This window comes from Alligator mississippiensis, chromosome 3 (genome assembly GCF_030867095.1).
Source record: "Alligator mississippiensis isolate rAllMis1 chromosome 3, rAllMis1, whole genome shotgun sequence".
NCBI classification, from domain to species: Eukaryota; Metazoa; Chordata; order Crocodylia; family Alligatoridae; genus Alligator; species Alligator mississippiensis.
In genome coordinates this window covers 89,053,701-89,071,499 of record NC_081826.1, presented here as the reverse complement: position 1 = coordinate 89,071,499, position 17,799 = coordinate 89,053,701, and the positions used below count along the sequence as shown (strand labels likewise).

Below are 17,799 nucleotides of genomic sequence, written 5' to 3'. Positions count from 1 at the left end.
TTACAGGCAGGATTCGGGACACATGATGGCAGCAGCTCTGGCATGGGGCACATGACACAGCTCTTGCTGCATGCCCTGTGCTGTGCTGGAACCAAAGATGCTGCTGCTACTGCTGCATACCTGGTGCCACTGTGGCAGCTCTAGCTCTGGCATGGGGTATGCAGTAGTCAGGCCAGCAACTGAGGAGGTGTGGCAATGGCAAGAAATGAAGCAGCTACAGGGCAGCTGGGCTGTATTCTGTTACTCACCCTTCAGTTTCCCCCCTTCCCTTCCCCCCCCCCCCCCCCCCCCCCCCCGATTTTGCCATATCTACTAGGGCCCAAGGGCCTAGGATTCTGCCACAGCTTGCTCCTCATGGCTATGCCCCCCTATTTCCTGTGGCCCACCAGTAGCCCAGCAGGCTGTACACAACAGCACTGCAAGCTATATGTTTGATACCTCTGGGCTAAGAAGAACACATCTGTAAGATAGGTTGGGTAAGGATGATCTTCCCTTAAGCAGGGCAGGAGGTTGGACTAGATGACCTCCTGAGATCACTTCCAGCCTTACTTTTCTATAATTCTTCAGTTTAATACAAGGAAGCACCAATAAAAGAATTGCACCATGTCATCCTCTCCTCTCATTTAGATACCCTCCCACTTACCCCTGCCCTCCAACCCTCATTTGGAAAAAAAAGTTAGAACAACGTTTAGAACAGTGGTGCCTCAACCTTTTTGCCTAGTAGGCTGGATTGGCAATGTCCAGTCTGCCCATTGGCTGGGTCTGGCTGATAGTTCTGACCTGGTGCCCGGGGCAGGCATGATGGTGTCCCATCGAGCTCCACAGGGGGAAGGAGGTTTGATGCGGCCCCAACCCTAAGGGGAAAGGGTGCATGACCTGGCCCCAACCCAACCACATGGAGGAGAGGGGCCTAGTCCTAGCTGTAATTTACCACAGGGTTTGGGAATTTGGCAGTGGGGGAGGGTGGTCGTATTAATTGCCACCACTCCCCCATGGCCAAACTTAACCTATGGGGAGCCTCATGAGCCATATGCTCTGGTTCCACAAGCTGCATTTGGCCCACAAGTTCAAAGTTGAGCACCCCTGTTTTAAAGAGATTTCTGGCACTGGTGTTCATATTCCTCCATCTATAAAGCTAACCTCGCTTGATGCCAGCACTGCAAGCCCAAGCTGCACATTAAAATGTTAGACATAAAAATTGATCTAAGAGGGTTATTTTGTTAATTTTATGATTTTGAGGAACAACATATTAACTGTAAACAGCTAGGACCAGTAAGAAGTATTTGTCCCTACACCTGGTTTGCAGATAGTGGATGGTTTGTAGGTAGTAGATTTTCAGTCCTTAGCTAGAAATATTAATTTTGCTTCTACTATTGGAATTTTTTTTCTGGAAGAGGATATGGGGGAGAAAAATTGTTTTTGTGGCTGAATTTTTGTAGGGGAAATCACAATATTTTGAAAACTGTGCAGAGATTTGGAATGTAAGGGAGCCTTTTCAGTGTATCAACGCAGGAGGAAATTATGGTGAGTTAAGTGGATGAGGATTTGCTATCCATCAGCTGCTCCATGAAGCTGCCTGAATCTAAACTGTGGTAGCTTAGCTGTGAGTGAAAGTAAGTTTTTTGCAGTTTAGTTTTCGGTTACTGTAGGTAGGAGGAGGTGTACCAATAGAGCAGCTCATGCGCAGGATGCCCCTGTGCCCTCTTAACTCGCTGATTTGCTTTTCCTTACTCTTAAAAATAATATGGACAGAAATGGGCCAGTTGGGAGAGGAAGGAAAAAGTGTTTATCAACAAAATAGTTTTTATGTCTGCACAATAAGTGAATGTGCTTGCTCATTTGCACTTGTCTTAAATTATTCCACCTGCTCAGTTATCTGAGGTGCGAGGGGAGAGGCTAAGGCATCTGAGCCATTGCAGTGTTTTATTGTTTCAAGTGCATCTGATCCAGTTAGTGCTGTTAAACTTCTAACCCTAAGAAAATTTGGGACATGGAAGAGAAGGGAGGTGTTGGGGTGTTTGTTGTTATGTTCTGTTAGTATGTCCTGGAACCTACTGTTTGCAGATAGAAGTCTCTCTTTCTATATTAGAAATTACATTAAGTGTCCCTTTCAAATAATGGCAAGGTCAATATTCATTTGCAGTGAATGAAAATGCATTCATCATTGATCCCAGTTCAGCTGTTTTGCTGCAAAAAGTAGTCAGTTATTTTAATCCCTTCTGTTTCATAGCAGTAGTCCAGACAATGCTGATAGCGTTAAATTTGTGTGCTATATTTACATGAATACTAGAGCCAAGCCTTGCTTTTTTGACCTTGACCAGAAACAGTATGTATGAAAGCCATGAATTATAAATTTTTGTGTGTGTAATTCTAGTAAAGCAGCATTGTATCTAGATATCAGGATCTTTCTGACTATTTAGTTGCAAGTGTTTTTAAAAGCCCCTTAGGATTTTTAGGTAACATTTTTAAAGACAAAATCTGTGTACTATTTAAAGCATCCTATTGAAGCAGTATTTTTAGTACATTACTTACCTCAACAGATATTTCCTTTAATTTCTAGATGGTATTTTGGTAAGATGGGGAGGAAAGATGCAGAGAGATTATTGTTAAATCCTGGGAACCAGCGTGGCATTTTCTTAGTACGAGAGAGTGAAACCACTAAAGGTATTTCTCTTTAAGTTGACTTTTATTCTAAGGCAAATATTAATTGTTGTTTTTATTGTGTGTGCGCACACATGCATGTAATTTTTGGCATACAAAAGTATGCATACACGAACATGTTACTTGTATGCATATTTTTGGAGAGATACTGAATTTAAACTCTTTGTTAGGTGCTTATTCCCTCTCTATACGTGACTGGGATGAGGTCAGGGGTGATAATGTGAAACACTACAAAATCAGAAAACTTGACAATGGTGGATACTACATCACAACTAGAGCACAATTTGAGTCTCTGCAGAAGTTGGTAAAACACTACAGAGGTAAGTCTGAATCCCGGGCTTCAATACTAGTGTAATGGTTACTAAAGGGGAAAAAAAATCAGCAAGTGGTAATTATGACCTGATATGCTTTTTATAAGCATGCTGTTATATTCTTTTTAATAAAAAAATATAATGGTGATGTCCAGGGCTGTGCTGTAAAAGAAACTGAATGATTATTTTTTATTAGATTTTTATTTGACTTCATTATAGTTTTGTGCATATTTAACTTCAGTAGCTTCCTTTTCTAATTTTCCAGAACATGCTGATGGACTGTGTCATAAACTAACAACTGTGTGTCCAACTGTGAAACCACAAACCCAGGGACTAGCAAAAGATGCTTGGGAAATTCCTAGAGAATCTTTACGGTTAGAAGTTAAGTTGGGCCAAGGATGTTTTGGTGAAGTGTGGATGGGTAAGAGTAAACGCCTCTGTTGCACACCTCTGATGTTGTAAAAATTCCTTTTAATTATATTTTAGGTAGATAAATATCAAAGTCTGAAAAGATAATTTGATAAAGAGCTGAAGGCTAAATTACCAATTATAGCAATATCATTTTTCAAGCATACTGCTTTTAGTGCAAAATCCCTCATAATTTTTAGATGTGAATTCACACCTTGAAAGAAAAAAATATTTAGTCTGTAACTATAATTCCTGGATGAGGAGGTGAGAACTAGTACAATTGCCTTCAAGAAAAATTCATAGGAAGGTATGGCAGCCAGAAATTTGTTTGGAGGAAAAAGGACAATAACAAGTTAAAGTGGAAGACTGATGCATTAAAAAAGGGCAAGAGGCAAGTGAATATAGCATGCAAAGGACTAATGAAGATACTGTAAAATGTAAGTTAGAAACTTGTTAATATTTATCTAGGAGATTCAGGTCGCAACGCAAACCACTTGAATTTTGCCTTTGTAACTTGCTTGTTCTCAAACACCCCTTAAGTACATTATGCCCTTGGTATGTTTATTCCATAATGTTTATACTATATACAGTTCAATTCAGAGTTAATTATCAATATGGTTACCACTTCATCTATATAAAATAATAAAACTGAAGCAAAAAGTAAGCAGCTTCAGTTGAAAATGTGTTAAGTACAGTCTGGGTAATATAAAATACTTGTCTCCCTAGGAACATGGAATGGAACCACAAAAGTAGCAATCAAAACACTAAAACCTGGTACAATGATGCCAGAAGCTTTCTTGCAGGAGGCTCAGATCATGAAGAAATTACGACATGATAAACTTGTTCCACTATATGCTGTTGTTTCTGAGGAACCAATCTACATAGTTACTGAATTCATGACTAAAGGTATGTGAGCAGTTAACTGGAAAGCAGCAGGTTTTAGAAGTTTATTAAAAGTCCCAGTAACAAGATGAAAATTGTATTGTTTTAAACTAAAATTAAATATTGATTTGCTTAAACCCAATATAACATAAATTATAACTGACCCTTAAGATCTAATAGATCAGAAAGTAATCATCTTTACTGAGAATTTTTCTTCTGTTGCAAGTTTTATACCTTTGAAATGCTATTTATATATACAAATGGTGGTAGTATTGGACATAAATACTACCAGGGGAATGTTGCAACTCAGAAGGCTTCCTGCAAAGCGTTCTCCGTCACAGTGAGGAGCTGCACTTCAGTATGCACCCCAAGGTCTTCATCCTCCCCTACGGCCATGTCCATATCTCCCAGGCGTCAGTCAGTATTAGGAGAGGGGACCCCTGGCCCTAACTCTACACTTGGCCCCTTAAGTCTCAAACCTTTATGGGGGTTTCCACCCTCCTGGCTTTGGCCCCTTTCCTCTAGGTGTGCGCCCAAACCTAGGTCCACTGTCCTGGGCCTGGCTTCTGGGCCCCAGCCCTGGTTTTGCCCTCTTGAGCTCTGGGCCCCTGATCCTGATCTCACCCTCCTGGGCTCAGGCCCCTGGCCCCAGTCTCTTTTGGCAGCTGCTAGGATCCCTGACCCTGGCAAAGCTTGTGTGCTGCTCTGCCCCTGGAGTCCCAGAGCCTGAAAAGGTAGCTCTTGGGCACCCCTGTGGCCTCCATGCTGCCCCCATAGCCACAATCCAGTCCTCCCATCTTAACCTTAAGCATAATAGAAGTATAAGGAAACTGCTTCCCCCTCAAGTTCTCACCCACTCTGGGTCAGTACACCACTGCAAGCTATACTTCCCCCTTAGCTGTCAGTCTTGTTCTCTTGGGTATCCCTGGGTCTGTTTCTTGCTGCCAGCTTCTGCAGAAGCTCCTTTCCCTACAGCATGCAGGGCCAGACTGCCCTTCTGGCTCAGGCCTTAGGTTTACATGCCTCAAAGCCCTGCTTCTTCCTGTCTTGTGGCTACCCAGCCACACACACAGGCTTCCCCTTTACTTAAAAGCCTGCTTGTGTTCCTCTGCTGTGGACCTGCACAACCAGCTTAACCTGCTGCATGCTGTTGACATAACAGGAGCCCTGGGCTCCCTGTTACAGAATGTATAATAGTGTTAAGCTGGGAACTTCTTGGCCTTTGAGTTTTCCATATTTAAACATAACATTTGATTAATATTAAGGTTTTGTGGAGAAAAATTAAAATTTGGGCCAGATGTTGGAAAACTCCCACTAGCACCCAAAACACTGTACCAGTAGTTGATACAGCAGAATTTTATGCTGAAGGCCAATATTTGTATGCCTTGGCTTTGCATGTACTTCTCTCTCTCACTTCTTCATATTCCAAAATAGAGCTGGAAAAGATAGTCTTTAAAAAAATCTTCAGAGGAGCATAAAGAATTTAATGAAACTTGCTGATTGTAATTATGATGGCTGTTAGGTTATATAAGGCCAGTATTAGGTTTTGGTTAAAGAAAAACTTGGGGGGAAATTTTCAAATGCACTAAGACTGTGAGTTGGGCATGTCTGATGTGTGTCTGAAAAATTTCCCTCTGGAGTTTCCACTTCAACTTTTCATATTTATTTGTGTTTTTTCTAACGTGTGATCTTTTACAGGTAGCTTGCTAGATTTCCTAAAGGAAGGAGATGGGAAATACTTAAAGCTTCCACAGTTGGTTGACATGGCTGCTCAGGTACTTTAAAAATGTGGTTTCATCATAGAAAATGTTAAAAACATGAAACAAATATATCAACTGAAGATAAATGAGTAATATAGCTACTAGATGCTTTTTATAGCCTCTGTTAAATTTTATAATTTGCTGCAAGGCATAAATGATATGTCAGTAGAAGCACTTTAAACTAATGAGCTTTATTAAAATCAGTAATGTTAAGCTCTAATAAAGTTACACTTTGTGCAGTTATATAGTGAAACTAGAGTTAAAAAGATCAACTTATATGTAACATTTTGGTGAATGAACATGATCATAAATAAAACCCGTTTAATAAAATGTTCTTTTTAAGATTGCTGATGGCATGGCATACATTGAAAGAATGAACTACATTCACAGAGACCTTCGGGCAGCTAACATTCTTGTAGGAGACAATCTTGTGTGTAAAATAGCAGATTTTGGTTTAGCAAGGTTAATAGAGGACAATGAGTACACTGCAAGACAAGGTGAGACAAATTTATTTACAGGATAAACATACCTAGTTACCCTGACCTGTTAGAAGCTTTATAAATAACATAACATCATTGTACTTTATCAATACAATTAAAAAATTGTGAACAAATAAATGTTAAGAATGTTGTCTGACCTCTTCTGCTTTTAACTTTTACAGCCATCATTTTACAAGTAATCTCTAAAAAAAGAATTTGGTAACTATCACGTATTTTAAAGAATTATTAGGTATTTTGCATGACCATCTTGAGACATTTTAAAGGGCTTGAATTTCTGAAAGTTACATCCTTTTAAAGTACCAAATTGGCCACCCAAAATCACTGCTTTTGAGTTCGACCATTATTTCTTGTTTTCCTATTTTAAAGTCTGAAAAATCCCTTTATATTAAAAAAATATCAAGTCACCCTACTTAAATTTAACTTTGTTAATTGAATTAAAATCTTGTCAGTGTAATAACTAATTTCAGAGTATTAGTTATACTTGCATATAAGCAATTGGTATTTATGCAGGAAATGATTAGTTTTCTCTCCACTGTTTCAGGAGCCAAATTTCCAATTAAATGGACAGCTCCTGAGGCTGCATTATATGGTCGGTTTACAATCAAATCAGATGTGTGGTCATTTGGAATTTTGCTGACAGAATTAGTAACAAAGGGTAGAGTGCCATATCCAGGTAAGAAATAATTAAATAAGCCATTATTAGAGGATAGTATGCTATGAAGATTATATAATAGGGTATATATTATGAACACCAAAAGGATATTTCTTTTATTTGCAACTTCTTAAACTATTCAGTTTACATTTGTTCTCAAAACTGTTCAAAATCTTCCTCTTCCTTCGAGGTTTCTTGCTGTAGTTTTTCATGATTGGGAAATACTGAACCAGTTCTGTTTCCTCTTGCTGTTGGAAGGAGTTTGTCTTCCTGTACCAGATGAAGCTGGTAGATAGATAGCTTCATTTAGCTTCCTGTTGAGGGGAAAAAAATATTCCCCAAACATACCAGTAGTATTTGGAGGATTAAAATATTTTTTCAATAGGAAGGTGTTGGTATCTAAAGCCAGAAAAAGACTGACAGTTGTTTGGAATTTATTTTCATGTGTAATGTTCACAACTGAAATTCTTTTATTTTAGGGATGGTGAATCGGGAAGTTCTGGAACAAGTAGAACGTGGCTACAGGATGCCTTGTCCACAGGGTTGTCCAGAGTCTCTCCATGAGTTAATGAAATTGTGTTGGAAGAAGGACCCTGATGAAAGACCAACTTTTGAATATATTCAGTCTTTCTTGGAAGACTACTTTACTGCTACAGAACCACAGTACCAGCCTGGAGACAATTTATAAGCCAACAGCCTACATGAAATGCACAAATCTGCCAAATGCAAAGAACTTGCAAAGAATTCCTTGCTTCTTTGAAGTAATTGCAGGAAAGAATTTTCACCACTCTGCACGCTTTTAATGGCAAACTGGAATTGCATAATACAGTTGCACAAAACCACTTGTAAAGTGTTATACCCTAACTTACCAATGATGTGATTGGGTTTTTTCCAATTTATTTTAGGGTCCAAAGGAAGCTGTCTAAAAGTAATGGAGGATAAAATGAGTTTTGGCATGACCATATCAAAAAAATGTGTGTTAAAATTTTTATTTCCCTTATGTTTTAATAATGCTTTGTTAGAAGGGGAATTGTTTGGAAATACATGCTGCAAGTTTCGGACAAAAAGTTTTAAAGCAAAGGAAGATTACAGGACCAAACAGTTCCATTCCAATTCTATAACACTTCCTGTGTTCATATTTGGGGTGGGGGGAGTGCATTTAAAAATGGTACAACCATATTTGAGATACTGATTCATAATCTTGATTTTAAGCTTCCTTTTGCATGGACTTAATTAGGGTAGACAAGGTTAAAAGAGAACTTTGAGCAGTGTATGACAAACTTGATTAAATGATAGACCTGAGTAGTGGAATTGGAGAGCATAATGCACTGTGTTAATACTTGTATTAATGTAACTGGAAAGTAGCATGAGAGATTTTTTTTTTCCTTTTTATTTGTTTTTCTGCGTAGCTAATTAAGAATAATGAAGGTAACTAGAAAATGAGGTAATATTTTATAAGTTACATTGAAAAAAAATTGTTTGAACTTGAAACCATACTATACAATCAGAGGGAAAATTCTTTAATCTTTTAAGCTCCAATCTTACAATGAGTTTTGTGTGAAAAGACAAAGGTTGTTGAAAAATCGAAATTAATCTGGTAAACAGCCACATTTTAGTCCAGTCCGAGACAGATTTGGTACTGAGACGTAGCTGATATGTATTAACAGGGATCAGTGCCACAAATGTAAAATGTCTCATAGTTCAGGGATTTGATTGCACTTTTAATTTTTCTTGAATATAAAGACTCACTCACACTCTCCTCCTCCCTCCCCCCCCCTCACAGAACTATTTAAGTCACAATAAATAGAAAAAAATGTGAAGGTTTAAAATCTGGAGGGACAAAATATATTTAATATTACCTAATACTGTGATGACAAACTTGTGTTGGAAGCCAGCTCAGATCACACTACATCTATATTTTCTTCACACTACATCTATATTTTCTTCAACTGTCGACATATCGAGCAATGGCATTGTCTACAGTTTAACAATTGGCATAACGTTTCCAATTAAGCTTTCGTACTTTAATGATGAATATCTAAATTGTTTTTTCACATATTGTGATTAAATTCATGCTATCATTGTAAAACTGACAAACAAAGTAGGTAATGTAGTTCTGGTACTAAAAGTTATTTTTCATGTGTTTACACTGTGCTTTGTACTGAATCCCTCTACCAAATGGATCTGTAAGAACAGTGCCGTTATTTTCCCATTTTCCCTCATCTCATCTGTGAGTATCAAATTTTAAAAGGGCTTTATGTAAAAATAATAAAAAACATGGAATTGTAATTTTTCTAAATATTTTAAAATGGTAACACAATCATAAAAGTTTGTGTATTAATACAGTTATAACAAAGATGCTAGAAAATGATGCTGGCGTTATTTGGATTTTAATTACTGAATGGAATAATTCCTTGTAATAACATTTGTATAGTAAAGGAATAAAACACTAACTTAATGAGTGTGTTCATTGTAAATGGTAGTGTATTATAAAACTTCTCCAAAAAGTTTGTATGTTTATGAAATTTTATTTGTTTCACCTCGAGACCTTGATGTGGATCTTACCCTACCCGAGAGTTTTAAAGTTCACATTCACACTTTTATATAATAGTAATGCATTTTATTATGTAATTAAGTATTTTTATAAAGTATGGTATTGTTGAATTGTTTTGCAGAATTGGTTTAAAATAAAATTCTTGATTTGCATCTTATTATTAAAAGAAGTAGTAGTTGGTTTTCAAACTACTTTGTCTACATAAGGAGGAAAATCAGCTGGAAAGCTATAGGGAACTTAAAGGATTGCTTCACTACTTCCTTCATAAGTATTGTCATATACTTTTTGAGAAATTTAAAGTGACATCATTCATTTTAAATGGTTCCTATTGTGAAAGGGGAAATTTTCCTAAAGCACTTCAGAAATCTTTAGCAGTCATCATTCAGAATCAGCCTTTTAAAACTGACACTATATTGGACAGGCATAGTTTGAATTCCCATTAGCAAAATGCCAAAGCAAACTCCTCTACTTATTCATAATTGCTCATTACAGGTAAAACATTGTTTCCTCTTGTTTCTGTATAATCATTCAGGGAATTTCGTAGTCTAATTCTATGATGTTTTCTTAGCTTTGAATAAAATGTTATGCATCTCAGTGACAACTCCTGTTGAATGGGCATTTACAACCAGTCCCAAATTTGCATAATGTTCTCTAAACCACAGCAAACAAACTAATATAAAAGTACAACAGATTCTTTTTACAGAAAGTTTATTGTATTTTTATTATATCCTGCAGTGTAATCAATGCTTTACTATTGATTTTTTTTTTTTTTTAATGGAAACAATTCTGTAATATTTCTGGTAAAATCTGTATTCAAACCTTGTCCATCAGTTTTGTCATACACTTCTTTGTGGTAGTTCAAAGCTGCAAGCTGTTCCCATCGTGTATTGTTCTTGAGCTTTGGTATTTTTTAAAAAGTTCATACTTTTTTTGAGTAATTAAACTTCCAAAAGTACAATTATTTGTATGATCCTGCTTTTTAGAGAAAAAGGAAGGCTATTTTAGATCTTGCAGGCATAGAATGTTCTTATTTATTTTTTATTTTTCAAACGTTTTGAGGTCTTATGATCATGAAGACCTGAAGAAGTGAAGTTTAAACCAAGGCTTACAATCTGAAACAATAACTAATGGACCAGTTACCATATGCCATTCATCTGTGATGATGGCTCTGAAACCTAAAGCAAATTTATGACACCAAAAAAACTGGAAGTGTGGAAAGACTGTATGATCCAAATTTAATACCAAAATAAAAGGGTCTACTATAAATATTAGTATGTTTAACGCCATAAAACATCCATGTTAAACTTTTATCAAAAGATGTAGAATCTTGTATTTCTACCAGCCTGTCAGAAAATGCAGAAGTGTTGCTGCAGTGTATATGGGCAAATTAGGCTGCCTCTTTCTCCTACTGAAAAAAAAGCCTTGCTCAGTTGTTCAAAAGATTTGGGTATGGCTGCCTAAGGCCAGAGAATTCAGGATCCCAAGTATATGGAGGCTCCTACTTGCAGTCTTAAGTCATGCTAGATTTCAAAGAAGAGCAGGGTCTTATTAGATGGCATCTGTGCTGTGGTTTATTTCTTTTGGTTGGCTCCAGAGAGCTCCTCCCTCAGTGTATGGTGTCACAACCCAAAGTTGTGGTTTTTGTTTGTGTGCGCGCTTCGGCACCGCTAAATTATTTCCCACTATTCGTCGCTTTCTTTGCACGGTAGAGTTCTCTGCTGCGAGAGAGAACTGTGGTGCAACGGGGGATTTCCCGCCAAGTTACAGCTTCTTTGCAGGGTGCATTTCTTTTGCATCATCGTGATACATGCTGCAAAGGAGTTCCTGCCATTTGTATTCGGATTCGCGCCACATTATTGGCTAATTCCTAATATAGGCACACGTGGCGGCTAGCGATTGGCTTGCTAGCCGTACAAAATGCTTGTGTGGTTTCCACCCAAGTTGGAGGACTCCACGAACATCCGGAGGAGGGAGGAAAAGAGAGAGATTCTGTGTGAAGATCTCCAAACACTGCGGACCCTCGCGGGTCCAACATGCCTCCCCTAAGCAGGCAATAGAGGCAATAGAACCGAGCCTATGGAGCTTTCGCTTCTAGCCTCTCCCCGTCACCGATCGCAATCCCAGACATATCCCTTTCCTGTAACTTCGGACCCGCGGAGCCTGAGCAACTCCGGGGAACCTTCCGAACCTCGAACCGGACCTGCGGAGCTTGAATGACTCCATGGGAGCAATCGATTTGTCGTGTTCCTCTAGCGAGGATCTAAGCAGGAGCTGTGCCTGGAAACCTATCCAGCCTACCAATGCCATCTTTGGGTGTAAGTAAACAATCTTCAATCAACCGTTATGCCTCCGTAACTAATTCTAGCTCGCGCGTAGCAAACCGTGCTGCTGGTTCTCTCCAACCCCGCGTGCCCGGGCTGCTGGCCACAGCCCGTGTGCGCGAAGACGGGCACGGCTCGCATATGGCGATGGGAATGAGATCGGAATCGCCGCCGCACATGGCGACAAAGGTGGGATCGTGGCTCGGCCCACACATGGCGACGAGGATGGGATCGGGAGAGAATACGCTAGAGTTAGAATTGGTTAGGAACTGCCCTTGGTGCGATAACCAACGCCAAGTGAAAAGCTTTGAAGAATTAGAGATACATATCGCTTACCACCAGGCAGGCGGAACGGGTGAAAGATTTGTAAGCGGCCGTCTGTCGCTAAAGGGAGAAGAGGGAATCTCCGAAGACGGAGCCCCGAGAGAAAGGGAAGTGTACTTGCTCCCTGCGGCGTTCAGGTGTATAATGAGGGATGAGTGGGTCCTGTTTAGGCCGCTCGATACTGTGTCCCTCGCCGAACCCAACCTGGCGGGCGAAACGAACCCGACTTTCACCCGGGAGTGTGCCCGATGCCTACGATATGCTCGGGAGAATGAAGAACAGGAGCCCGTCGGCCCGTTCCCCCCGGGGATGATGTCTAGATTACGAGGTCGCAAGCTTCCATCCGAGCTCCGCGAAGATTTGGAGACGGAGGAACGCCCCACGGATGAAAGAGTGGCCTTGCGGTACGACAAGGGGGGGAGAAGGTAGTGCAACTATTCGTACTATAATGAACCTAATGCAAAAGAATTTAAGTTTGAAAACCCAGCTGCAGATGGCGATCCAATCGGTCAAAGAAGCAGCTGAGAAAAAGGAGCCTGAAACGCCAATCCAAGATGGCACCGAGCAAGAGGGAGACCACGTGGAAGAACCGGAAAAGAAGGGTGGAGCTTCTAACGAACCCGCGGGAGTTCGGTCAGCGACTCCACCCGTCGACGCAGCGTTGTCGCCGGCAACCCCACCTAGCGACACAGCAGTGTCTCGGCCGACCACGCCTTCCTGCCGACGAAGGAGAGAGTCAAGCGGAGGAGAGCATCCGCCCCTCCTGCCTGAAGCAGTAACAGCAACAGTAACCCCCGCAGCAGCAGTTCAGCCTATGACAACATCGACTCCCGAAAAAGCAGCTTGCCTTGCAGCCACGGTCAACCAAGCAACTGATGAGCGAGATGTCGTCACCTGTCGCATTCGTGCTTGGACAGATCTACAACAATGGTATAAAGAATCTGAGATGGAATCTGATGAAGCTATAATTTCATGGCTAGATCTTATGGCCACGGAATTTAAACATGATTAAAGAGTAATCTTTGTCAGTTGCCAAGACTGCGTATCCTGATGGAGCCAAGATTGTCTTTTGATCGGGACTGTCAACACCTGACTAGGCCCCAAGACACCAGACGATGTGGATCCGATCTCCCACCACTGCCACCGAGAACCCTAGAGGAGCGATACATGTTTGGATTTCTCCTACAGCGTTCTGGACTTAACAAGCGGCAGCTTCGGATTTTAGGGGACGCAGGCCAATGGCAGTTAGCTTATGAGTTAAGTTTCCGTTATTTGGAAGAACCAGATGATGAATCTTCGACGATTTCGTCTGATTAAGCCATAAAAATAGTTTAAAACAAGTTTGTTGAATAAGGTCATTAATCTGTTTTGAGGGTTTTCTGTTTACAGATCCGGAATCCAGAGCGCATGGCGAGGAGGAGCCCTAAGAGGGATGACACCACTGAAAGAAGTGAGGGCCTGACGTACGACTTTGTCATGACGCCCACTGAAGCCTTGATCGTGCAATTTTGTTATGAATCAGATTATGTGTTTATGTTGATTATTATTTCTTGATTGTTATGTAACTTGATCCCAGGACAGCGAATTTTATGTTTGTGTATTTGTTTGTTGGCTTGTTGACTCGTTTGATGACCACGGCAAAACTCTAGATTGCTCAGAGTATGGCATAATTTAGCTATGCTCTCAGCAAGGGAGGATGTCACAACCCAAAGTTGTGGTGTTTGTTTGTGTGCGTGCTTCAGCACCGCTAAATTATTTCCCGCTATTTGTCGCTTTCTTTGCACAGTAGAGTTCTCTGCTGCGAGAGAGAACTCTGGTGCAACGGGGGATTTCCTGCCAAATTACAGCTTCTTTGCAGGGTGCATTTCTTTTGCATCATAGTGATACACGCTGCAAAGGAGTTCCCGCCATTTGTATTCGGATTCGCGCCACATTATTGGCCAATTCCTAATATAGGCACACGTGGCGGCTAGCGATTGGCTTGCTAGCCGTACAAAACGCTTGTGTGGTTTCCGCCCAAGTTGGAGGACTCCACGAACATCCGGAGGAGGGAGGAAAAGAGAGAGATTCTGTGTGAAGATCTCCAAGCGCTGCGGACCCTCGCGGACCCAACGCACCCCCCCTAAGCAGGCAATAGAGGCAATAGAACCGAACCTACGGAGCTTTTGTTTCTAGCCTCTCCCCGTCGCCGATCACAATCCCAGACGTATCCCTTTCCTGTAACTTCGGACCCGCGGAGCCTGAGCAACTCCGGGGAACCTTCCGAACCTCGAACCGGACCTGCGGAGCTTGAATGACTCCGTGGGAGCAATCAATTTGTTGTGTTCCTCTAGCGAGGATCTAAGCAGGAGCTGTGCCTGGAAACCTATCCAGCCTACACCAATACCATCTTTGGGTGCAAGTAAACAATCTTTTCAATCAACCATTACGCCTCCGTAACTAATTCTAGCTCGCGCGTAGCAAACCGCGCCGCTGGTTCTCTCCAACCCCGCGTGCCTGGGCTGCTGGCCACAGCCCATGTGTGTGAAGACGGGCCCGGCTCGCCCCTGGCTTGCACATGTCGACGGGAATGAGATCGGAATCGCCGCTGCACATGGCGACAAAGGTGGGATTGGGGCTCGGCCCGCACATATGGGTTTCTCAATCCAAGGTGTCTGATTTTCCCCATGAACTGTATAAAAAGTTTTGATACCTGACACAAGGTTCTAGCTTCTGCTTTAGGGACCAGGAGCCTGAGTTTTTATAGAATCTCATTGGGTTTTTTTTTTCAGTTGCATTAGAGCCTAAATGCATACCTACTGTATGTACAACACTTTGTTGCCTGTTTAAACATTTTTTCATTTACAAAGTCATACATTTTGGTAAATTTTTAATGACTGTTATAATATGGAAATTTTCAAACTTCATACTCTCCTCTGGAATAGCACCCCTTGTAAATTTTCTACTTATTTTAGGTGAGTAGAAACATGCTTTGGTCTTCGATACCACTTTCCATCAAACAAAAAAGAATGAGCCCAATCTCTATCGATATTTGACAGGGACTTGGGAAGAAATCGGAAGTTTAAAAAGGACATTCTGTATAAAATAGTGAATCTGAGTATGTGATACAATATTCTGCACAGTGGTCAAGTTGGTATCTATCAATAGAGTAAAAGGAGCACTATAAGGTACCCTGCTAATACATTCTTTTATGCTGCAGCTGCACAATTCTTTAATCTTTCAGCTAGAATTCAAGAGGGAAGCACTATGATATAGATGCACCTACCAGTGTATTTTACATATGGCCCTGAAAAATCTAGCATATGCTCATAATTTATTTTTCCTTGACTTTCCCTGGATTTCAACTGGTGATAGATTGTCTTCATTTATCCGATCCACCATGCTAATTGATTTTTCCCTAGTAGTGTAGTGATGCACCTTCTCTCTGTTATGCTTATGTTTAATTTTATGTTTGATCGATGTTATGATTACTTAAAAGCAGAAATACAATCTTGGAAACCTGCTCTTGCACATTGTGGGAGGCTGCAGTGGCTTCCTTTGGTGCCTCGCTGTTTCCTGTACTAACCAGTCAAGAGAATGAATGTTCAACCTGCAAATGCTTATAGTATAGTCGCAGAACACCAAGCATTCCCAGAAGCACTGAATTTGAAAGCATTACATTTAATCTTCTTAAAACATTTGTTAGAAAGACAGCTACTTCCAGAAAGATTTTTTTGTGTGGAAACAGTCTGATTGATTGCTTTGTTAGGTCTACAGTGTAAGATGAGTAGATTATTAAAAGCCAAAAGTAACCTCTAGAGGAACTGGCATTAAAAGAGCCCAAATACTTAAGGCTGTTATTGAATTAAGAAAAGTAGATAGCAAGCATATATGGTACTTACCAACAGATACTCCCCTTGGTTTCAGTTCTAAAATTAGGGTAGTCGGCAAACAGTAAACCCTCTGCAGCTAGGGACTGAGAGAGGGGTTTCAGCCAACTAGCAGTATCTTGACCTTGCCAAGTCAGCCAGTTTGTCTGAGCTGTTGAACTGTTAACTATTTAATACACACCTGTTCCACACTCAAGCTCCCTTTGATCAAACTATCTAGCTACAGTATCTGTCTGTGGGGTTTCTGAGGTACCTTCCTTATTAAATTGCACCAGCTAGATCTTTCATCCTTACATCTTAAAGCCCTTTACAAAAGCTGAGGCAGAGAAAGGGAAAGTGACTGGCCAAGTTCTCTCAGTAGGTAAGTAGCAGAGTCAGGAAAAGAGCTTTACAGAACCGTCTCCTAGGAAAACCTTTTCAATAGCCTGACAGTATCATCCTTTCCTACCAGCTAGGGCTTCCTGATATGCTGTTGTGAAGTGATCAGCTTGCTATGGGTGTGCACCTGTATGGATGTATGAACAACTGTGCTGCTAAAGTGTGTGGGGTTTATTATGTCAGTTTGTTAACTAACCGCTCTTTCACCAAGAAATAAACTACCATAGTTTAACTTCTGCTTACCACCAGGGAAGAGCATGCATAGGAAGATTTACTGTAGTGCAACTGCTGTGCTAACTTACTTCCTGGTAAGTTGTCTGGATGTCCATACCTTAAGAAATATTTATCATCACTTACAGATCCAGGGGAGTGTTGGCTACTTTAAAGTTAAGAGGTCCCTGCCATGAGAAGTATATTCCTGAGTGCTTCATCAATATCTTACGCGCACTCTGTATGTACATTCTTCTGTGTTGCTTGTGTAGTCCTAAACATTTTAATGGGAATCCAAGTAGGAGACTGGGTTCATCCATATTGAGCTTCGTGGAGGACCTATTCCTACCATTGCAGGTTCCTCCTTCTGAAACAACAATATTTAGTTTTACACAGGATATCAGAAAATGGTCTTGTTCTTTAGCTTGCATATCTATCCAAGCTATAGATAGGGGAAGCAGCATTGTGCTTAGTAATGTAGTATGATTGTGTGTTGCTGTACCAAAGCCCTATGCTTGCAGGTGATATTGCACTGGGCAGACCTACCCTTAGTCTCTGTCTGCTAAACACCATCCTTTTAACCTGCAACTGTTCTCCATTTCAACATGAAGACCTTTGATTGAATCTGTCTATTCATCCAGATGGTCACCAAATCTCACAGCAAATGCTGGTAGCATTTCTAATACTTCATAGCAAGTGGCAGTAGAATGTGGTCTTGCTGTCTAAAGTACAGTACTAAAGCTAGTGTGAAGTCCTGTTTAATTTTATCATTTATACCTCTTACAAAGTAAAAGCATTGGAATTGCCATTGTATCCACCCTCTGACAGTAGCCACGTGCAAACTGCAGGCAACTAAATTTCCTAGTCATTACAGCTATTTTACTTTGGTTGCTAAGAAGACATCTCAAGAAAGCCCTCAGTATCAGCAAGTTTAAGCATTAAAAAATTAGGAGTCAAACCCCATGTTTC

General features: G+C 40.5%; 1 protein-coding gene across 1 annotated transcript in view; it reads left to right on the top strand.

Moving 5' to 3' along the window:
• Window positions 1-9,885, top strand: part of YES1 (YES proto-oncogene 1, Src family tyrosine kinase) — a 61,155-nt gene extending 51,270 nt beyond the window's left edge. Inside the window, exons 5-12 of the mRNA XM_014606723.3 lie at window positions 2,561-2,664; window positions 2,832-2,981; window positions 3,238-3,393; window positions 4,107-4,286; window positions 5,961-6,037; window positions 6,366-6,519; window positions 7,064-7,195; window positions 7,654-9,885. Of these exons, the coding sequence (XP_014462209.1) occupies window positions 2,561-2,664; window positions 2,832-2,981; window positions 3,238-3,393; window positions 4,107-4,286; window positions 5,961-6,037; window positions 6,366-6,519; window positions 7,064-7,195; window positions 7,654-7,862 (1,162 nt within the window). The 3' untranslated portion in view covers window positions 7,863-9,885. The remainder of the gene's footprint in view (window positions 1-2,560; window positions 2,665-2,831; window positions 2,982-3,237; window positions 3,394-4,106; window positions 4,287-5,960; window positions 6,038-6,365; window positions 6,520-7,063; window positions 7,196-7,653) is intronic.
• Window positions 9,886-17,799: the final 7,914 nt, after the last annotated feature.